Source organism: Candoia aspera, chromosome 1, assembly GCF_035149785.1.
Source record: "Candoia aspera isolate rCanAsp1 chromosome 1, rCanAsp1.hap2, whole genome shotgun sequence".
Taxonomy (NCBI): domain Eukaryota; kingdom Metazoa; phylum Chordata; class Lepidosauria; order Squamata; family Boidae; genus Candoia; species Candoia aspera.
In genome coordinates this window covers 121,684,911-121,707,829 of record NC_086153.1, presented here as the reverse complement: position 1 = coordinate 121,707,829, position 22,919 = coordinate 121,684,911, and the positions used below count along the sequence as shown (strand labels likewise).

Here is a 22,919-nt window from a genome sequence, read left to right as displayed (position 1 = left end):
AACAGGTGTTAAGCAAGCTTAGAAATGCCACTCTCTATGCCAAACTTTCCAAATGTGAATTCCACAAGACCCAACTTGACTATCTGGGCTATAGGGTGTCTGACAAGGGTATTGAAATGGAGCTTGCAAAAATTCAGGCGATTTTAAGTTGGGAATGTCCCGGAGGTAATTGCAAAGTTTCCTTGGGTTCAGTAATTACTATCACCAATTTATCCAGGGGTTCGCTGAGATTGCCTTGCCCCTCACTGATTTACTCCGTACCAAGGGCTTGGGGGAGACACGCAAAGTAAAAAACCCTGGGGCAGTGCTGAATTGGACGCCTGAATGCCAGGCAGCATTTGAGAAATTAAAAACCCTTTTCACTGTTGAGCCTATTCTACAGCACCCCGATCCTGAACGCCCCTTTGTGGTCCAAGTCGATGCTTCTGACTCCTCAGGCAATCATTACAGCAAGTCTGCCGTTCTTCCTCATGGAAAAAAGTTGCTGAAACATGTTTGTTGCAGGTGTTCACTCTTGATAAGCTCATTTAATATAAAAGATTAAAAGCATTTTCTCTCAAATAAAGAATTTAGCAATGCTTAGAGCAGAAACATCAATCTTATTGTCTGAAGATTCTTCCCAATTTACATTAGTGCAGCTTCTCCTTTGTTTCAATCTTCTCTCTTTGAAAAAATGACTAAAGAAGATAGCAGGGATGGAAAAGAGTACTTTTCAAAGATGTTTCATCTTACAGACCACTTTTTATCTGCACATGTAAAATCTGGAAGCCTTAACTAAAAAAAAAATTTAAAAACCCAAACTATTTCTATAACATAAAAGGCACACAAAAAGTTGCTTTAAAAAGCAACCAGATATTTTCAAAAACTGCACTGTAATTGTAGTAAAATTACTGGTCCCAAAACTCTCATTTGTTAACTAGAATGAATCTCCAGGAGCACACACAAAAAAACTAATTTAACTGTATCCTAGAAAGATTATTTAATACTTTGGTTCTTACAAAACTCTCAACTTCTGTCCAAATATAAAGAGGGACAGAAATGTTAGATGTGAGCCAAAGATTGGGGATCAAATTCTCATTCAGCCTAAATACTGAATTACTTCAGGCCAATTGTTACAGTCATAAAGTCTCCTGAAAACTAGGCTCACAGTTCTACCACTTTGGAATTAAAGTTAACCTTGGTAAAATTGGAATGCATGGGGTAGCTTACCTCCTGCACATCAAATCTCAAAATCTCCTTCATGTATGTAGGCAGCAGAGTGAGGAGAGTGTAGAATGTCCAATTATAAGAAAAGTGTGCTACAACAATGGCCCACAGTGGAAGAGATGTCAACATGGCTTCCCAAGGCACAGATTTCTGGGTAGAAAGCTAAAGAGAAGGAAATAAATTCATATTGAAATTCAAAACCTTTAGATCTCAAGGAATTTGATTTTTAAAGAGCCTGTTGTTATTCAGCATTATGAAGGATTAATTCTGACATAATGTTAAGTCTTTGACTCATAGATGCAAGACAAAGAATAGGCTCTATGATCAGATTCCTCACTGAGTCTAAATCTTTTTCATTGGAGAACTGCTACCACCATTTCACTATAGTTTGTTAAGCTGTGTTAACTCAAGATGAAAAGCATGGGTCTGAAGAATGGCTTTTTGAAGATGCATGGAACCCTTAGGCATTCTTGTCTTTTAATTGGTAAAAAATTAGCAAGATTAAAAGCATATTTAAGGGTTACTTTTCTCTTTCAGTATACAGCGGATATTTATATATTGTAATTAACTTGGATGATAACCAAGTTTTGGTGATGGTTCATACCTGTTGTGAAAGGGAAGAGACAATGTATTCTTTTTCTGCAGGGGAAATTGTCTTGTGAGTTTCGGGTGTGTCACTAACCATCCATATCCAGAAGAGGAACCACAACACACCTAGAGTACCTTAAAGTGAAAGAAAAAAGTGCTTGTGTTTTAAGTTGAAGGCAGAAAAAAGTCTATGCCTAAACTAACTAGAAATGATCTGCATGCAAATACAAGAGCCTTGTAGTAATCCTTGGCAGGAAAAAAAAAACCTGAAAGATTACAAGGCATTTCAACCTACAGTATTGTTTTTATGAGTGATGTTTGCAAGTACATGTCAATAGGTCCCAAGTATATCAAAATCAATTGTTAGTATATGACAGATATTACTTAACAGATTAACTTTTAGATCAGTTGGCTCTAGTATGGCTAAAGATGTTAAATGTAAAATGATGGAAGCTGGGAGGGGAGAAGCAAACAAAAAAAAGTAAGGGAGATGTTTAGAAAATGGGATTATTACATAAAGACTGAGCTATTAAAGAAAATACAAGCCCACACCCCATCACTGCTTGGAATCATCAAATTTCTTGACAATTTGCATGCATGCATTTCCCTGACAGAAAAAAATCACATAATCAAAAGCTCCAGAAGTTTGAAAGATAAAGCATCTGTGCAAGTATAGTAGTTTAATTAGCTGCACTATTCTAGAATTAAATACAAAAAGCCTTAACCAGAGAATTATGCTTACAAAGAGAGTACTTACCAAATATGTAGAATACATAACTCCAATCTATATAAAAGCATATTAAACCAGACAAAGGAAGTGACACAACGGTTCCTAGCTGTGCACCTACAAATTAAGGATTAAAGAAATGCTGACAGTTTGTATCTTAGTAAACAAAAATGATTTATCAAGCATGGCTAAAGTAACAATTGAGCTAAGGATCACCTTGGTTAAAGGCAATGCCTGCATTACAGTGAGCCATAGCTATGGGTAGCAGGGAGAATACAGGATAAGGGAAGGGAGGAAATTCGCAGTCCTGCAACATGTTCTCAGGGCCACCCCATAGTCAATCATGGTCAAATCTAAGAATGTTTATAAAATCTTACCTGCATATGAAATACTAAGAAGTTTACTGCGTTCTAATGGAGGAGCCCAACTGGACCACATGGCATGCATGGCTGGAAATGTGACACCCTGGAAAATATATCTGCTTATACTATACAGTAACATATATGTCAAAAATAAAATGAACATTCATTTGTTAAATAATGTATTTTATTTTTAATGAAATGTTTCTCCTCAATAAATCCTGGGAAAGCACTGGTTATATTAGTATGAAGCTGTTTTTTTCAGCAAGTACACAGAGCTGAAAAGCAATTAAGCAGACCTAGTTTCCTGCCCACCATAGTTCTTTAGATGAAAATGTTTTGTGGACAATTATACTGAACACTTGATTTTTGCTAAGTAATAGCTACCAAAAGATTTCTTCAATATAGACTGTAAATGCTGATATGTAAGGAGGCAAGATGCAATGTAATCAGGCAGTGAAAAGTTCTTAAAAAAAAAGAAATCTTCATTCTTAAATTAAACTAGAACCCAGACAAAAATAAAGTAATGCAGATTTTAAAATAAAAACAGTAAGGAACAATGTTTAAGATGCAAAGGCCTAAATGCCCCCCCCCCCATTTTATGATCAGCTTCTAACACACTTTTATGATCAGTTTCTAAGAAACTAGTGTTTAGTTCTTCACTAGGGTGGTGAGTTTTATGGGCAGAGTCTTTTCCATAATGGCTGTCATTTTGGATACCTCCCAAGAACACTAAACAATCTTTTATTCAGGTCAACTCTTCAATGTTTCAATCTGCTGACACTATTTTTAAAGATACTCTTATGAGTAGATGTGTCGTATTTTACATTATGAATTTGATTTAATGGCTGAACTATTTTGAGTTCCAAAATACTGATAACTGCCTAGAAAGTGATTATGAAAAAAGAGAGAGAAGGCACTCCATTAAATCCTGCAAGGTATGGGTGGAGATGATGTTTGTCAAATAAGAAAATGGCATTGGATGCAGAATTCCACTGAGGATTTGGACTTCCTGACTGGTTATATGCCATCAGGTTGGTGTCAACTCTTAGTGGACATATAGACAAACCTTCTCTAGAACAATTTTATATTGCCTATCTCCATATGGTTTCTTGGAAACATGCAGGAGTGGTTTACCACTGCCTTCTCCCTGCAGTATGGAATGATGCCTTTGCCATTGTCACTAAAGTGACCTTTTGCCTTTGACATCTTCTTATATCACTGTTGCCTGATACAGGTGCCTGCTGGCATTAGCTGGGTAGCTGGGATGACCCTCATGCCTTGACTCTGCTGAGAGTTTATGGCCTTGGCACTTTTGGTCATCCCTCCAGGGAACATCCTCTGCCAACGTGAGGCAGCAGAACTTGATGGGGTTGGATTACTCAGGTACAGAATAGCACACCGCCCTTCGCATGTACAATTTTTCACAAAGATGGTGCTTTACACACCATACAATACACTTGTCATTATAAACAACAGAGTTGCACCCACAGAAAAGTCATTATTTTCATCGGAAATCTGGAAGAACTGAGAGAAAGGAAGGAATGCTCAAGTCCCATGTCCAAGTCCAACGTGTTCAAATTCTGTGACTAGACTAAGAGACTATTGAGCCAGGAGCTGCTCATGTAAGAAAACTATGAAGAATGGTTGGTCAGCTGGAGAGCTGGTGTCACCCCTCTTATTTCCTACTGTTTTGTCAATATTAAAGGAAAAAGAAGAGATTACCTCACCCAGGCCTTCCAAAACTCTGACTGCTATGAGGAATCCAACTCCTAAATCTGCTGCTAACGGTGTGAACAAGGTGAAAACAGAAGTACCCAAGACGCCAAATCCCAGCAGCAGCTTTCCCCCAAATCGGCGTGCCAGATATCCACCAGGAACCTGAGTAATGATGTAGCCGTAGAAGAAGGACCCAAGGATCCAGCCTTGCATATCAGCATCCCAAGCATATTTTTTTCCCTAAAACGAGAGGAGGAAGAGGCAGGTAGGTCTGGTCAATATTTTTCACATTGTAAACAAAAACCCCCCAAAGCATTGTGTTCTCCCATTCATTAATGGCACATGATCTTTTATGGCATTTGTTCCCAGCTAGACTGGTTAACAAATTCCATTTTCTGTAATAGTGATCTCTATGCTCATTATTATGAGATGAATGAAAAGAGCTTCCTATACTGTATAACTGCTACAAAAACAACGTTATTTTCCAGACATCAATTATTTTTACTCTATTCGCTAATTTAATTCTTACAGTATGTCAAAGAGAAGTGCAATAAACATTGTTTTTAATAATTTAAATAATATATACATTGTTTTGGGATCCTTTTCTTGTTTCCTTTTTATCAATGAATTCAATTGATATGTTACCACAGTCAAGACACAAGACATTATATACTTTTGTTAACAGTCCAAAGAGCATTGTTCCAGGCATGAAAAAAAGAAGTGTCTTATATCAAATCTGACCACTGATATGTCTAGCTTTGTTCTCTGTCTGGCAGCAGCTCTCCCAAGGTTTCAGGCAGAATGTTTTGTATTCCATATCAGAAGATGCCAGAAATTAAATGTGAGGTCTTTTGCTAAAAATTATTTGCTCATTGTGCTGAGCTATGGCTTTGCATGCAGGATTTTTTTACTTCTACTTTCAATAAAGCAGTACCTCCTTCAAGACCTGGCTTTTCCCTCAGGCACTGGGGCCAGAATATTAGTGGAGCCTGATATGTATTATGCTGAGATAAGGGATGGTTTGTTAGGCATCTTGATTGCATTGTATCACTGTTTATTTATATTGTGTTATTTTAGGTTTCATGTATTGTTAGCTGCCCAGAGTCACTAGGTTGAGATGGCTGGCCATCTGAGAGAGAGAGGGAGAGGGAGAGGGAGAGGGAGAGGGAGAGAGGGAGAGAGGGAGGGAGAGAGAGAGAGAGAGAGAGAGAGAGAGAGAGAGAGAGAGAGAGAGAGAGAGATGACAGAGTTGAAGGCATGTTTTCAAATACTCCTAATGCTGTATGGTGGCAGGATGAAAAGTGATTAGCATTCTTTTGGATTTCTTGTCCAAATCAACTTTCCAGCTCATGCAATTTTTAAAAAATCTTGAAGAACATTTTTAATTGCATTACCCTCCCATGGACTTACAATCTTCAGGGAAGATCCTGCTCTTCGTGCTTCAGCCTGCTGCTTGGTGACAACACAAAGGATTTTGCAGCGGCATCTATCTTGTGGAACAAGTTTGTCTTTGCAGTATACCTGGCTACAGTGATGCCGTGATGTTGGCATTTTTTAATAAAATCTTCTAACACTGCCCCACCATTAAATCACCCTAAATCTGTTTTTATAATGGATTGTTTTTATATTTTGTGTACCTTGGTAGAATGTTCGCTAAAGATGGGAGAATGTATGGGAAAATTTTAAGATGTGAAAATGCTTGTAAAAAGGGTAACATATAATCTGTTCTGAGGGTGTTCGGCAGACAAAGTGAAAATGTCTGTAAGACTGTGCTCTTGTCCTCTGTGTTATAGGGAAGTGAGAGCTGGGCATGTCAGGAGAAAGATAAAAGTTGAATGAAGTCGGAATAGGGACTGAAGAAGCATATGTGGCAAAACAAGAAAAGATGAGGCCAAGCATGTATAGGTGCTGAATGTATCTGGGCTGAATACAAAAGTGAGTGACTAATATGAAAGAAGTATGTTGAGGTAGTCTGGTCATTAGAGAGAGAATGAATGAGAATCAAATAGCAGAACAAGCATATAAAAGAAGAGGGAGGGGGCTGGGAGGAGGGAGAAGACTCAGAAAATAATGATTGGAGTTGATGAGACCATCAAAAAGAGGTGAAAAGTCAAAGAACAAAAGGAAATGTATGGACTTGATGAAAGCAAAGATGGTTTGCAAGGATAGAAAGGAATGGTGTGATATAGTGAATGATGTTGGTGTAAACTAGCTTTACTGTGTTTCTTTTTCTTATCTTATGCCATTAATTTCTTTGGATTACTATTTTTTACTCTGTTTCTGTGCCCTGAATAACACTGCTTCCCCTGAAAGGGAATAGCATGATGTATATGTATCTATGTACATACTTATATATTCATAAGGGGCCTTATTCAAATCCAAAACTTCACATACAACGCAATTCTATATAAATTTATCTGACTTGAGTTCCTCTGTGTTCAAATGGCTTATTCCCTGATCATATGTGCAGGATTACAACCTAAATACATTCAGTTAGAAATGTGTACATTACTTTAAAGAAATAGCAGGGCCTCTTTTCCAAGCCTTTTCACTCTAGAACACATCTTTTTGAAGGTTGAGAAACCAACATATGCTTGTCTTTGCTTTTTATCATTTCCACAGACATTCTTCCTGAGAGGAAAACAAATACTCTAACCAATAAATACTTGCAGAAACCCACTGTCATCTCAGTCTTCCAGTACAGATCTAGTTCTTAACAAGTAGATATAGCTCACATTTTCAAAAATAAATTTGTTAAAATTACCGTAGTGTTACGAGGAGCCACTGGAGTGGAAGAATGCTCTGGGCACACATTTGAGGTGATATTCTTGTTCAGGCTTGTATTTGGTTTTATCATGTCCACTAAGGCAACACTTAAATTCACACGAAGTGCATACAAGATAAAGAATCCAAAGAAGGCCCATATTGCTAAACTGAGACGAGCAGAACACCATATTGGCACTAAAAGAAAAACATACAACTGTTAATAGCACTTCCTTCCAAATGCAAATCCTTACAGTCCTGTTCAGCTATAAATTTAACTAAATACAAGGGCCAACACCATTAGGACTAGCCTATTCCCTTAAAAAGCAAGATATAATCAAGGTGCTGTCTACTCCATTAACCTCCAGCAAAGAACCATAGTATTGGATTAGGTAAGACTGTACATGGGAGTAAATAACTGAGATTCACAATAAAATAAACGACTTAATCAATAGAGGTAAATTATTATGGCAGCTTCACATGGGCACAAAACAGGGTAGGAGAGCTGATGTTGGATTCACTTTGATAAATGAAGGGCTTTTGGACACAATAGTTCTATTTCTGTTTCCATCTTACTTCCAGAACACTAATACAAGTATGTTTTTGTCTGCAGAGTTTTCCTTGGTCAAAATTGAGGCTTCCAAAGTAGAGATAGCACGTTCATCCCTAGTAGATGACCACCTACAAGCCTGACCTCTGGTATCAGGTCAGCAAGACTAAGCAGCTAGTAGATCAGCCTAAAGTAAGGGAAAGCTCCTGGTGAAGATTTAATTCCAGCAGAGCGAGTAAAGACTAATGCAGATTGGTGGGCTCCTATCTCCCCAGATATCACATTCTACAGTCCATAGAATTAAACTGAAAAACTTGAAATTCCAATGCTTGACCCCTCTTCAGCTGACATGATCCAATTAGTCATGATGATTGCTGACAAGAAGGGGTGGTGCAGGTGGCAATGATCACAGAATTCTTGTAACACTAAGAACATTAACAGAATTAAGAACAAATGGAATCTGTAAATTGAGTTGAATTCACGGCTGTCTCTTCAAAACTCAGGAACATAAAAGCTGCAGGCAGCACAATCATTTTGTTCGTTTGATTGAAATAGCTGCCCATCTCATATAAGTGACTCTGGGTGGCTTACAAAGATTAAAATATTACCAAAACAGCCAACTCCTCTGCAGGGCTTCTTCAGGAGATCCAAGCTGAGCACACTCCCTTCAGTAGCAATTTCGTGGCAGAATTTATCCTAGAAACTCCAGTAGAGAAGTGACCTCCATTCCTGCAGCTCCCCACCCCAACTCATGGAACCATGATATCACTTGCTACCCATTCACTACCTGAGCTTTTTTAGAAGGAGTAATGATTATCCATACACAGTAGCAATTGTTCCTTCCCTAATCATTCTAGGTTTAAAAAATGAATTTACCTTTATAAATAACTAAATGCTTAAACATTAACTGATTATCTTATGATCAACCATACAAGCAGGTTAAGATCGTATACATATAGTCCTCGCTTAACAACTGTTCATTTACCAATGGTTTGGGGATATGACAGGGCTAAAAATAGTTATGACCTGTCCTCGAAGTTATGACCATCACACCACCCCCATGGTCATGTGATTACAATTTGGGTACTTGGCAACTGGCTTATATCTACAACCGTTTGCAGCTTCCCACAGTCATGTGATTGCGATTTGCAACCTTCCCAGCCAGCTTCTGACACACACAAAAATCAGCTGGAAACAGCTTTACAACTGCTGCAAAAATTGTTGTAAAATGGGGTCTGGTCACATGGTGCCTTGCTTAACTGCATCGCTTAGTGACCAAAATTCTGGTCCCAAATGTGGTTGTTAAGCGAGGACTACCTGTAGATGCAGGCTGCATTTTATAGGGAATAAAGGGCTTTGAATTTTAAAAGAGTCATTTGGAGTTAGGACACGATTTGAGATTTGGGCAGCATGGATATTTGTGGTATGATAAAAGCATAAAATCATTATGTCAGACGTGCCATATTAAGAATATGGAATAGATACAAATCCAGGTTGTGCCCAAAAATGCCTTTGTGGCTCTCAGCACAAGAAGCATATTACAGACAAGAAATGATAAGCAAAAATAAATGGTTAACTTACTGTGTGATACTAGAATTCTTTCAAAGGGAATGTAAAATAAAATCAAGATAAAATCTAGTAGCGGAGGGATATACTTGTCAATGGTTTTCTTATATATAATTATTAGAAAGGTTAAAGGTAGATAAAATAATGTATGGCTTCGAAAACTGTACGACTGAATTTGAAATAGAATTATATACAAATGATGAACATCTAATTGCTAAAATATATAAACTTTTATTGAAATATGACACAGAAGAAGAACAAGTGAAAGAATGTATGATAAAATGGGCTAAAATTGTGGTTACAATATACAAATAGAACAATGGGAAAACATGTGATTGAAAGGACTGAAATTTACATTATGCCATAACCTTAAAGATGACTTCTATAAAACTATGTATCATTGTTATACATATGTCACCAGAGTAACTGTCTAGAATGTATAAAGATACCTCAAATTTATGTTGGAAATGTGAACAATATGAAGGGACATTTTAGCATCTTTGATGGACATGTAAAAAGCCAGAAAATTTTGGATACAAATACATATACTAATGCAGAGGATCTTAAAGATTAATATACAATTGAAACTGGAGGCTTTTCTCTTGGGATTGATGGACAAGCAGCTGGAAAAAAGTCATGGAACTTTGCTTTTATGTATGACAACTGCAGTGAGATTATTATATGCACAACAGTGGAGAGCTTTGGCATTGCCCACAATGGAGGAATGGTTTGTGAAGATGATGGAATTAGCAGGGATGACCAAATTGATCTTGATTAAAGAAAAGAGAGTATCTACATTTATCGCTAAGCCCCTTATAGACTTTTTGTGTGAAATGGGAAAAATGAACGTATGACTTGTGGTTTTGATGATTAGAAAAAAATAGATAAGAGAAAAAAGAGAATGTGTTTTTGCAACCATAGAGTAAGAGGCAACTTTGTACTGTACTTATAACTGTAAGGAAAATCAGAAACTACTTCCTTCTATTTCTTTCTTTTCTTTTCTGCACTTTTGGCTTTTTCTCTGTTCTCTGTTCTTTTTCTTTTTCCTCTTTTCTTTTTACTTTGTATTCTTGTTAGTTTTTATCTTCTGTTTAAAATCCTTAATAAAGATCATTTTAAAAAAAAGAATTTTAAAAGTTTCATTACATGGTATTAGCAACAGCTTCCCTAATACTTCTAGGCTAAACAAAAGAAAAGTAAATGAATAGAACATAAATTTGATCATGCGTGAAGCCTTGGTAGTCAACAATATATAAAGTCTAAGAAATAAACAGGATCAAATAGTAAGTGTTATGAAACTTCATATTATTTTATATTATTATTCTTTTACAAAACTGCAAGCTGGTATATTATAAAGCCTATTGTAATTCTAGCACAATTATTTGAGGACAGGTCCAACTGGAAAAAACAGGAAATAAGGAACGGAATCATAGATAACTATAATTCAAAACAAACATGAAAAACACTCTCCCTTTTTGATCAGCCATGTATTTCTTAACATGGTCCTCAAATATACATAAAAAAAGGAAATACTTTTTTCCCTGAAAAAATAATACAAATTAAAAATAAAAAAGGAAAATGCTTGTTTTCATTCTGGAAAAGATTTTGCCTTGCACCACTTATATAAGTAATCCTTCAAAATTAATTTCTTACCTTTAACATCCCCAGAAGCTTCTGTTTTTGCAACCAATCTTGTTTTCATATCCATATTGTATCATTTCCTAATTACTGTTGTGCTGATTTAATGAAATGTTCCAGAGATCTGAACAGAAACTTCCGGCAGCTTTCTTAGTTTCAGGAAGCTGCTGCCTCTATTTTTTTAAGCAAACGAACACAATCGAAACTAGACGTGGCATATTCTGCAAAGTTAAGATCTTGCTGCCCCTGTATACAACATTAATAGTACATAACCCTTGCTCACAGCAACAATATGCTGCTCTTCATCAGTGACACTACCTGAATCCATTGCTGTTTTTACCAACTACACTTGGGCATTTTCCCCTCCCAGTTCTACTTCTCTGCTGCATGTGGAATATCCTGTTGAACAGCTGCATTTTTTCAGCAACTTCCTTTCTTTTAAACAAAAATATTTTTCCTGTTCTCCCCATCATTTATCTCCATTGTTTCCTACTCACACATGCACACCCACACAAAATATACATTTAGTTTTGTACTAAATGTTTGCTCTAAATCAATCTACTTTTCTTAGCTGCTATTGATTTACAATTTAGCAACATGATCTATTGATCACATGGACTTATTTTCTACTGTGTGAAGGTTTTTAGTCAATGGCATTTTACATGGGGTACACAGGTGTGGGACAAGAAGTACCTTGCTCTTATTTTGCTGGTACAAATCCACACACGTGTGCGCGCACACACACACACACACAAAGTTCTATCAAGTGTAATTTTTGCTGTTAAAACTTAACAAATTAAATTAAAACTGAAATAAAAGAGCAGTGTGAGAAGGGAAAGGGCACACATTTCAATTTTTCTAAAAAATGCACTAATAATTGTAATGCTTTTTATTACATCTTATCTTGAATAAACATAATCATCTATGGTGACCCATTAGATTACATTTTTATGATGAGCTGGGTTTAGCTCAGAGTTAACTGTGGCTAGAGGGCTAGATAGAGTAGACTGAAACAGCAGACTGAAAGAGGTAAGAGCTTTGGGTAGATCAAAGTCCAGAATTCAGTGTCCAACAGCAACAAACCAGAAGCCTTAGAAGCTTAAGAATAAAGCAAGCAGATTATGACAATCACTGCAACCCCACTGCAATGCTAGTACTGTACCAGGGTAACTAGCCAAGCCAGGTAAAGGGAATTCTAAGTTATACATTTCATATAATCAGATATTTATCATCCTGTCGTTCTTCCAACACTACACAATTGTATCCTCCCATTAGCTGAATGATAGCAGCTAATCCTAAATCATCTATGGGAGAGCTTCACAGATTTGAATGAGGGATGTGCACAGACCAGAAGAATCTGCCTAGTTGCCAATTTAGCCATTCATAAAACATGGAACTTCACCAGTAGTTACTTAGAAATCCTTGACCCAATTTGGGGGCTAATTTGCATTTAAACTCAACAAAGGTCAGTGACTTTTAAAAATCTATTTAGCAGAATTGGTTTAAATTAAAAAAAAACCCTTATGTGGGATGAAATTCATTATTTTCTGATAAATAACAGAATTTATCTGTTTAATGACCACTTGACAGTGACTGTTTGAACTTATGATGGTGCTGAACAAGTGGTAGTTATAAGTGGCTCTTGTATTTATGGCTGTCGCAGCGTCCCGTGGTCATGTGATCATGATTTGAGACCTTCCCCATCCGCTTCCCACAAACAAAGTCAATAGGGAAGCTGGCAGGAAGTTGCAACTCAAACAGTCCTTGCTTAATGACAGCAACTGGGATGGCCAGAACTGTTTTGAAGTGGTGCAGTCACATCATTTTTTGACTTACAACCGTGTCACTTAACAAGAGTTCCTGATCTCAATTAGCATTGTTAAGTAAGGACTATTTGTAAGTACAAAATATTTAGATACTGTACTTTTGATTTTTAAAGGAAAATAAAATCATTCTTAGCCCAGAGCATGTGACTGAAGATAAATTCACTGTAATTAGAAGCTAGAGCTAATCATGGAACTGTGAGTTTGCATTTTAAACTAGTTTTTTGTGATAGGCACTCCTTACCTTGCATTGCTATGCTTAATTATACCACATAGAAAACATATTGTTTGAAATTCAAATACCTGAGAGGCATTACCCCATTATTTTAAACTTTTTTCTTTGACCAGGTGACCTCCCATCCAGCCACATCACAGAGAACTTGAAATTCCTCTTAGTTTCGAAAGAAGCTTCCCCTGTGGTATAACGGCCTATAATTGCACAAAAGCAAGTAAGCAATTTGAACTAATTTGCTGCCTAATTATCTGGTAGGCTTTTAGACTAGAGCTATGAAGAGAGGAGGTTCAGTTCCACACTTAGCCACCAAAGCTTTTGGGGTGACTTGTCTGAGAGATACTCCAGTGCAGCTCACAGAGTTGTTCCAGAGGTAAAATTGGTAGAGGGAGGAAGTACTATGTACATCAAAACTCCCCCTCCCCAATTATATTCTCAGATTTGAATACTTTGCAAGATTATATGTACAAGTTTAATTTAATGGGCTTTTGGTATTCCATTCATCTTTCAATCATAAATAAACTTTGCTTTCTTCAATCATAAATAAACTTTGCTTTCTTCTGTATACAGATGCTGCATTTGTTTAGATTATTTTCTGGTATCTCACTCATCTAAAGTCAAAGTATGTGATACAGATACTATAATTTTTCAGACCATGGTCCTGTGAATGTCGTATCCCTATTTTACAATAATTTAGTTTTAAATTATTTAAATGGGCCATCATATCACTTATCTTTGGTATGGAATACTTCAAAAGTCTTTATTTGAGGTCATTCTATGTTTCTCTACTGTTGCCAAGGAAATGCATAGACATATTCATGAAGTTATCAGGAGTCAAGCTTGACCTGAAGATGATTCGTATAAAAAGCAACAATTTGTTAAAATTACAACTTTGAAGGAGAAAGTTAAGTAACTATACATTCTTTATGCTCACACCCAAGCCCTGAATGATACATAACTTATACAGTAAATATGAACTCAAAAACTTTATGCTTTCAAAATAGATTTTTAAGAGGAATATGTATCTCCTGCAAAAAAGCAATTTCAGCTCCATCTTTTTCAATTTGACTAACTTTAACAACTTGCCATATAATATAAAATGAGAAACAGAAAGCAAGAAAAAAGGAATATGCCATTCTTATATTTAGGAATACACAAATGTCAGCACAGCAATTCCAGGCCAAAAAAGTAAAAATAAACTCAGAAATTAAGAACAGAAGAAAGTTCTACAGATTAACCTACTGAAATATATGGATTTTAGCCAAACATTAAATTAAAAAAAGGGCAAGGGAGGGAAAAAAACAAGCCAGAACATAACTGCAAAACCGATTACAATTTGTAGGCTTTTCTTATATCCAGGAATATTCAGATATAACTAGCAAATATTTAATTCGCAATTACAGAGAAAAGCAAGCTAACACTTAGAATGTTAAGCACATTAGCTGAATATGGATATTTGTTAATCTTCCTGCAAAAGAACTTCAGCAGAAATGGGAAGAAATGTGTTTTTCAGCTCCGAAGAATGATGAAATTATTGACTTCAGTGCAATAATTTCAAAACATACTCTGGCTGGAAACCTGATGAAGTATTGAAGATAATTCTGTAAAGCAATAATTCTCGCTGCATTAAAACTTTTTTTATTGTTGTTGGATTTCCTTTGTATAATATGGTAGAGGGAGAGGAAATGTGAGGATTGTTTTCTTCCCATTCAATTACCCAATCATTCAAATGGATTGGGCCAGTTATTAACTGTTATTCCTTCATGGCTTATCTGATGAATTTCACTTATTTGTACAGAAAGGAGAAGTTGAAATACAGCCGGTTCTGTCATACTGAATGGATCATTTTCTGGTAAAGCCAATATTCTTATATATTAGAATTTCCGTAAAGAGAATTGTCAGGCCTTTCTCATCATGCTTTGCAATCCCAGTCACACATCAGTTTCCCAGCAAGCGTGACCTTCTAAGAACATTATTTATTCTGAGGGAATTTATCCGTCTTTAGTAAACAAATTACAGATATTTCCACAGACTTCCTATAGTCTTCTAACTGTATTCTCAGTCATGTGAAATCTGGTGCTAACATCTTACCTTTAATAACTTCTAGGCTCAGAAGGATGAATCATCCCATTTTTCTCAATAGTTACTGAAATTTTCATTTTAACGATCATGGTAAAACTTTCTTCATTGCCAACCCAGACAAACTAAAAACAGGTCCTATCTGATTGCTAAAACAGATAATCATGTTTATTATTTTAATAGAAGCAGCTAAAGGAGCAATGAAGCTATTATAAGAAAACTAACTAATGCAGGTGGTACTAGGAATGTAATGATTATCCAAGTACAATGCTATCTTTTCCAGAAGTCCAGATATATATTTTAGAAGGTCTTCCTACTTTCATCCCTTCACATTGTTTTAAACAAAAGTATAAGCTTCTAAATAACTTTACCTGACAGGGGCATCCTTCAAGATTTCCACTACATAAATTTCAACTTCCTGTTGAAAAAGGTGGATTTTTCATATTTTCATATTTAATATTAGACATTTATTTTAGCTTTGATCACTGGTACAAGAACACATTCCAAGTTCAGCTCTTCTCTGGGATCAACTTGAAGCACTTTTATAATTCTGCAGATATCCTGCAAAGTATCAGGATCCATGTTTGTTCAAGGGTCAGTTTCAATAGTAACTTCCTAACACTTTATTCAGTTTAAGCAACTGTTATTTGGGCTGTTTGGTTCTGATGCTATTGCTGCTTTTAAAGTTCCAGGTCTGTTAAGAGTTCCTGAAAAATATCAATTAAAGTTCCTAAATGAGTTACCAGTTTTCATAAGATGAAGGAATTATTAAATTACCACTTACACGAACCTTTGAATAATGAGTTCAAATACTCTTTTTGTTAACTAAATGGAAGTTACTTTAACGAGTAGGAAATAAATATCTTCTGATCTTACAACATACAATACAAATTATTTTCATGTACATAGACATCTCAGAAAAGATATAACCTGCACATACAGCTAATCCCATTATTACATATTTTGAGCTCAATCTGCAGCATTAATAGGACTTGCATTGTTAACAGGACTTGAGACGTATTATTGCAGGTTGATGCTTATGTTCTTTTTGGCTATATTCCTAGTATTTGAACCTACACACTTTTTCACACAGAGAACATGTGATTTACAGCAGTTAATTTGAGAGCCAGTTTGATGTAGTGGTGAAGGTGTTGGCCTAAAGCCAGGAAATGGTGAGTTCTAGGCCTGCCTGAGGCATGAAAGCCAGCTAGGTACCTTTGGGTCAGACTTTGAGCCCAAGTCACCTCATAGGGTTGTTGTGGGGAAAATATGAGGCAGGAGGATGAGGTAAATTCGCCGCCTTGAGTTATATATTAAAAAGGTGGAATAAAAATCTAATAATAACAACAACAATAAATGTTTATGAATATCTGAAAGAGGGGTTGATAAAGAGATAAAGACAAGGACTTTAATGAAATTTGGAAAAAATTTTTGGAAGTTTTAAGAAAAAGCTTGCCAGGACCTCCACTTCTCCCATTTTCTTTTTTATCTTGTTCTTGAGATTAACAGTTATAGGCATATAATTTTTTTCCCATTGTTTGGTATAAATAACATGTTAAAATTAATCTAACATGCAAATAAAGGACATTAGAAAATCCACTAGCAATGTCTTGCCCAGAGTAACAATTTTCTATGCTACCTTTGGGATGACCACTGTGATTGTTATTAGAGAAAGGAAGCATTTTAAGATTTGCTATCTTGTAAACGTATTTAGAGTTTCAAACAGAAAAACAGTCTGAAATGTTTGTGTCTTTTATAACTCTATCATAATTCAGCACATGTTCACTATTACTTTTACCATGAGTGCCATTTATTCACCTGTTTAATAGTAAATAGTTATGCTGTAATTTTATATAATTGCAGTAAATGGTTTGGCTAAAATTGCAGTGACTTAATTTTCTTTCTTCCCAATGTAAAGCCAGGAAATTAGACTTTCTACCCCTTCTAAATTTATTTTTTAGGTATTTTTTTTAAAAGAAGGTAGAGATGTTAAAAACCCTCAAACATAATTTCTTTTTCAGTGGTGTCTTTGGGCCTTAGAAGCTAGAGAAGGTGACTGAGAACAATCTTACCAATTTGACTTCTAAATGAATGTGGAGTTTGGATGTTTTAATTAGAGCCACAAACAATTTTAGCCCTAATAATTGAAATAATGTAAATGGAGTGTTAAAACATTATCCACAAATGTTAGAATGAATTTGCATGACATACGTAACCTAGTTTGATGCTACCTACCTGATTTATTTGAGGATCCAGCAACAGTCAGATCTGTTTATATTAGTATTTGTCAGTCATTTTTTTCCCTAGTATGCACCACTGCAGATGGAGTGGGAAAAGCTTAGCCTCCCCATTCTGTTCTCTTTTTATTTTTCTGTACAACTCTGGGGGTTAGTGTTTGAAAGACACCAACCAGAGATAGCACAGCAGACCAGCCACAGATGGCTGATCTACCTTCTCATCTCTATAGGCAGAAGACAGGGCTCAAAATATACCAGGTTTGGAGATCCAAAGTAAGTTAAATTACAAGACAAGTAAAACCATATTTTATCCCAGATTCTATGTAGTCTTAAGTTACTTGGGTTATTCTCTATTATATGTACTGTATGTATATACACAGTCTTATTATTGTAATCTGGTGTAGTTCACCATGAGCATGGTCCTGAAATATCTGTGTTGAGGTAATTTAGACATTCCCCACCTGAAGAAGTTATGTCTTGAATCCTTACAAAATACCCCCCCCCCCAAATGTGGGAAATCATTGCAATTCTCTTTATTGTCTACATTGCAAGGCAAATAATGACAGATGGTGTGTCTGGAAGTAACCAGACAACAACGACCTAGAGAGACTAACAATATGATGTAACGCAGCTTCTCTTCTATTCATGCGTTAAGTTGGAGGGACAATATTTCATAGCTCAAAGCATCCTGACCTGCAAGCAATACAATCTATGCTATTTTCTTAAATAATTAATGGCCAGTGACCATTCTTAGTAGGTGAAAGTGGCAGTCAGCCTCTGCTGCTAAAATTTCAGAGCTTTTACATCCCACATTTCCTTTTACCACTGCATGCAAGTGTTTTACAGGCGTATCTGCCAGTTGACAACCCTTCCTCGTCGGCTTGATAAAGGAGAGATGCCTCAATGAATTCGTACGTCCACTACTCTGGCAGCAACCATCTCCCCTGAATGACTCAGGAGTAAGCACCGCTGAATCCAGCGGGGTTTCTCCTTTGAAGATTAGTTAGAGTGCTTTTGTTAGCGACCAGGCAACCAAATCTCCCACTGTTAACAGAGGCACCTGCACGTTCTCCGGCATACCGGCGACGCTCCGATCAGAACGTGGTCTTCCTTCAGAGCCACGAAGTCAGAGGCGAAAAGAGAACCGCAGGAGCAAGGGGAACACAAGAGACTCCAGTAGTTATCCTTACCCTTTTTGGCGGTGGGTCGGGAGTCGGATAGTAAAAGCGGAGTGCGGTCCTCCTCGTCTTCTGCCTCTTCTGGCTCCGGAGTCTGCATGTCGCCCTGCTCCGGATTCCAAAAGACCCCGCAAGGCGCCCCGCCGCTTCTCCGGGATTAGAAAAATAAAGCCCCAGGAGCAAGCACGTGACCGCCCGCCGGCGGAAATACGGCTCCTCTCAGGATTCAGCCGGCCTGCCGGCTTTTCTTCCTTCCCCGCTTCCCGTACTCAGCCATCTTTGGTACTGGCATTCGTCTTCTGCTTGATAAGAGCAAAGGGCGGGGTTGCGGATCCCGCCTCCGGCCGTGGAAACAGCGAAATCTGTCCATACCGCAACGCTAACAAATTTGTGTTCGGTGAACTTTCTTGGGGCAGGGGGAGAAGTGATGGGAAAAGGAGAGGTCAGAGAGGTAGGGTTGTTCCGTAATGCCAGCAGGCGGCGGCATCTAGATGCCCCTGGCTGCTCCCCAAAGCAAAGCAGGGTTGGGCTCGCTTATTCCTATTATTAGAACCCACCCGATAGCCTGGGAAATCCATGAAAACGCCGGAAGGCGTTGGTAAACTTTTTTGCCCTGATACAGTAGTAATCTATGAATTACGGCTCAACAATTTTTCCAGGAAATGGGTCTTTTCAATTTTATCAGTGACCCCCCCCGTTTTTTTTTTTTGTACGTTGTCATTTTTGGACTTATTTGAACTTCTTTCAGTCCAGATACAACTTATGTCAAGAACTGGGGAAGAAAACTAGAAATAAAGTATTTATTGAAAACAGATGGCTTATTTGCAAAATGGAAGATCCTATGATGGACTTGGATATAGTGGATATAAAATGTCTACACACCTGTGTTAAAATGCCAGGTTTTTGACATGTAAAAAAAATCAGACCAAGCTAAATCCCTTCAGAATTTTTTTCCACCTTTAATATAACATATAACCTGTACAATTCAATTGAAAAACAAACTGAAATCTTTTAGGGGGAAAAAACCCTAACTGATGTTAAATAGTCATTACACACTTGCCATCAATTAAAGTGACTCCTCAGTCAGGAGAAGGGTACAAACCAATTTCCAATTCCAATTCTTCTATTTTGCAAATAACCACTGTGTTTGGATTTCTGTGTAGTCCAAAACGAAATTTACATTTATAGAAGTGCTCAGCAGCCTGGATGGTACTTTAAAGTCTTTGTAAGAAATAAGGTATCCTATAGATAGCTATCTATCCTATCTATAGGATATCCTGTTTCTTACACAGACTATAGATAGATATGCTAACTAAAGATATACAGTACAGAAATCATCATAATAAAAAAACTTATTCTAGACTAGATGATAATGAAAGTAGCCTTCTAGAATAAATAGCAAATGCACACTTTTCCACAGGCCTCATTTTTACATTACCACTTTTTGTTTAGAAAAGAGATGCCTAAATTGCTATCCTTGCACTGGCTTCCTCCAGTTGCTGCGCTGATCAGGAACAAAGAATGAGCAGTAAAAAAGAAGCAGTAAGAAAATATAGAAGGGTTGCAAATGAAAGACCGTAGTGTCAGGTCTTGACCCTCTACTGAAACACTTAGAATGAGGCAGGGTACAGTATTTAAACCATTAAAAATAGGAGAGGATAGCATTCTGAGATAAAGTGTCAGGGCAGCTGACTAGAGGAAGACTTTTCATACCCTTTTCCATTGTCTTTTGCAGAGCTGCAGTTCTGCCAAAATACAAATTAATTGCTGTACTGATAAATATTATAAAATGTCCTGTTCTGTTGGAGTGCACAAAAGCCTTATCTTTCCAGACAGAAATATCAGACACAGACACTTGGAATGTTAGTAATTATCTACCAGGGACGCGGTGGCGCTGCGGGTTAAACCGCTGAGCTGTCGATCGGAAGGTCGGCGGTTCGAAACCGCGCGGCGGGGTGAGCTCCCGTTGTTAATCCCAGCTCCTGCTCACCTAGCAGTTCGAAAACATGCAAATGTGAGTAGATCAATAGGTACCGCTTCGGCGGGAAGGTAACGGCGTTCCGAGTCGTCATGCTGGCCACATGACCCGGAAGTGTCTATGACAACGCCGGCTCCAAGGCTTAGAAACGGAGATGAGCACCGCCCCCTAGAGTCGGATTCGACTGGACTTTACGTCAAGGGAAACCTTTACCTTTTTACCAGGCAGTCACAACAGTGTGACAGAGTGTTGGAGTAGAAAGATAAGTTCAAACCCCCCCAGTTACGTTATTTACTGGGTGTCTTTGGGACAATCCCTCTTTTTTTACTGAAGTAGAAAAGCAAAGAATGATAAATGTTACATGGAGGACTTGTGATAAAATATGGAGGTAGAACGCTTCCCACTGTGTAATGTCCCAGTTTAATTTAATTGCAGTGATTGTTTTTATTTACTTTAAGCAAAGTTAGTTAAACAGCCGCAGATATACTGTATATGAAGTGAAAAAACCATCCATTATTTCTAAAGAATGTAAAAAGAGGCAAAGGAATATCTGACATGTGGTGGGCTGATTAATAGTGATGTGACTGTTGAAAACCTGAAATATTATAAAACTATCATTTGTAGACAGTAATTGTTTAGTTAATCTACTTTGTTTATATACAGATTCCCCTAAAATGATTATGGATGTATATATAATAAAGCAGAAAAAAATATTTCAGGGGCAATACAAGGTGCTGTGTTTCATTTTTAAAATCCTTAGTGAAGAAATGGGAATTGGTGGCCCAACAGATGCTGCCTAAGCTACAATATTCAGCATTCCTCACCATAAGTCAGGTTTATTTTGTTGTCGGAGGTGTAACTCTGAAAATATTGAAAGACTACTGATATCCTATCACTAACTTTGTGGCATAGGGCCTAGTTTTTAATAAGCCATCTCTACCAATATAACTGAGCCTAGGAATTAAATCTGCAGAGAGGCTTTATTGCCCAGAAAAATTCTTCGGTAAGATCTATAGGAGAATGCTTCCCTATGTTGATCCCAAAATGTGAAATGTATTTGCTCCAGAATTAAGTTTGGCCCTCATTCTCTTGACTTTTAGGGAAAATGTCAAGATCTGTCAAGAACAGTATGCTGATGACAGTCAGCTCTACATCTCAACCCTGGGCTGAGTAGGTGAAGCTGTCAATGTACTGACCCAGTGTCTAGAGACTGTTTGGGTCTGGAAGGGGAAGAACAGAGTTTAGCTTAATCCTGACAAGACTGAATAGTTGTGGCTGTTGGGTTCCCCTGGGTCAGGGACATTTTCTCTGTTGTTCTTAGATGGGGTTGCATTTCCCCATTTGAATTGTTGTGCAACTTGGGGGTCTTCCTGGACTCACAACTACTGCTTGACAAAACAGGTGGCAGCTGTGACCAGGAGGGTCTTAGCATGGGTTCATCTTGTGTGCCAGTTGCACTCTTTCCTCGAACAGGATGCCATTCAAATGGTCACTCATGCCCTGGTCACCTCATAATTGCAACACATTCTACATGGGAATGCCATAATGGCCACTTCTCATTACACCCATGAGTCATTGCTATGTGAGTTGCATTAGTTGCTAGTCAGCTTCTGGGTGCAATTCAAGGTACTGGTTGTCTACCTATAAAGCCTTTCAAGGCATAGGGCCTGGTTATCTGCAGGACTGCCTAATATATTTGTTTTGGCCCTCCCAGTATATTTAGCAGAGTGAGTAGGCTCCAGGGCCCCTCAATTAAACATTGTCATCTTGTGGGACCAAGGAAGTGTGCCTTCTCTGTTGCTGCCCCTGCCCTCTGTAATAGCATTCCCCCAGAGATGTGTATAGCACCCACTCTCCTGGGGTTTCAGAAGGCCCTTAAGACCCAGCTCTTAAGAGTAACAGCTGACGAGCCCCAATAAGGAGCATGGAGTTTGATGCTAGATGCATGCTTTTTTCCTTTGCTTTTTTTTTAAATAGCTAGGCTAATACATATTTTTAAAAATAGCTAGGCAAAGAATACAGTGTAGATTGGAACTGGGATGTCTGAAATGATCATAGCAGTGTAGGTTAGAACACTCCCCCACCTTTTGCCTCTTTGTGGAACACATAAAATTTCAAGTGCTGTTCGGATGCAAAAGTTCGAAATAGCTTATTTATATGTTCCTGCAAGATAACCCTAGGACAACTCGCTCCCACAAAATAAGCAATCATTCTCTTCATCAAAAGAGCCATATTATTGAGTGATTTCCCAGAAGGCAAATCACTTAGAAACTAAT

General features: G+C 37.5%; 2 protein-coding genes across 4 annotated transcripts in view; one reads left to right on the top strand and one right to left on the bottom strand.

The window, feature by feature from the left end:
- The window catches only part of SLC17A5 (solute carrier family 17 member 5), a 28,229-nt gene extending 8,896 nt beyond the window's left edge, over positions 1-19,333 (bottom strand). The window contains exons 1-8 of one of the 3 annotated variants that reach the window (XM_063313028.1): positions 19,223-19,333; positions 18,678-18,964; positions 7,364-7,560; positions 4,606-4,839; positions 2,899-2,986; positions 2,552-2,638; positions 1,811-1,929; positions 1,210-1,368 (exon numbers count right to left, since the gene is read on the bottom strand). In XM_063313028.1, the coding sequence (XP_063169098.1) occupies positions 1,210-1,368; positions 1,811-1,929; positions 2,552-2,638; positions 2,899-2,986; positions 4,606-4,839; positions 7,364-7,560; positions 18,678-18,765 (972 nt within the window). In that variant the 5' untranslated portion in view covers positions 18,766-18,964; positions 19,223-19,333. Of the gene's footprint in view, positions 1-1,209; positions 1,369-1,810; positions 1,930-2,551; positions 2,639-2,898; positions 2,987-4,605; positions 4,840-7,363; positions 7,561-11,131; positions 11,303-18,677; positions 18,965-19,222 lie in introns of those variants that run through there. The other 2 variants (XM_063313044.1, XM_063313036.1) reach the window with 2 other exon arrangements.
- A 1,692-nt stretch (positions 19,334-21,025) lies between these two features.
- The window catches only part of CD109 (CD109 molecule), an 88,928-nt gene continuing 87,034 nt past the window's right edge, over positions 21,026-22,919 (top strand). Inside the window, 1 exon segment of the mRNA XM_063291051.1 lies at positions 21,026-21,031. Within this exon segment, the coding sequence (XP_063147121.1) occupies positions 21,026-21,031 (6 nt within the window).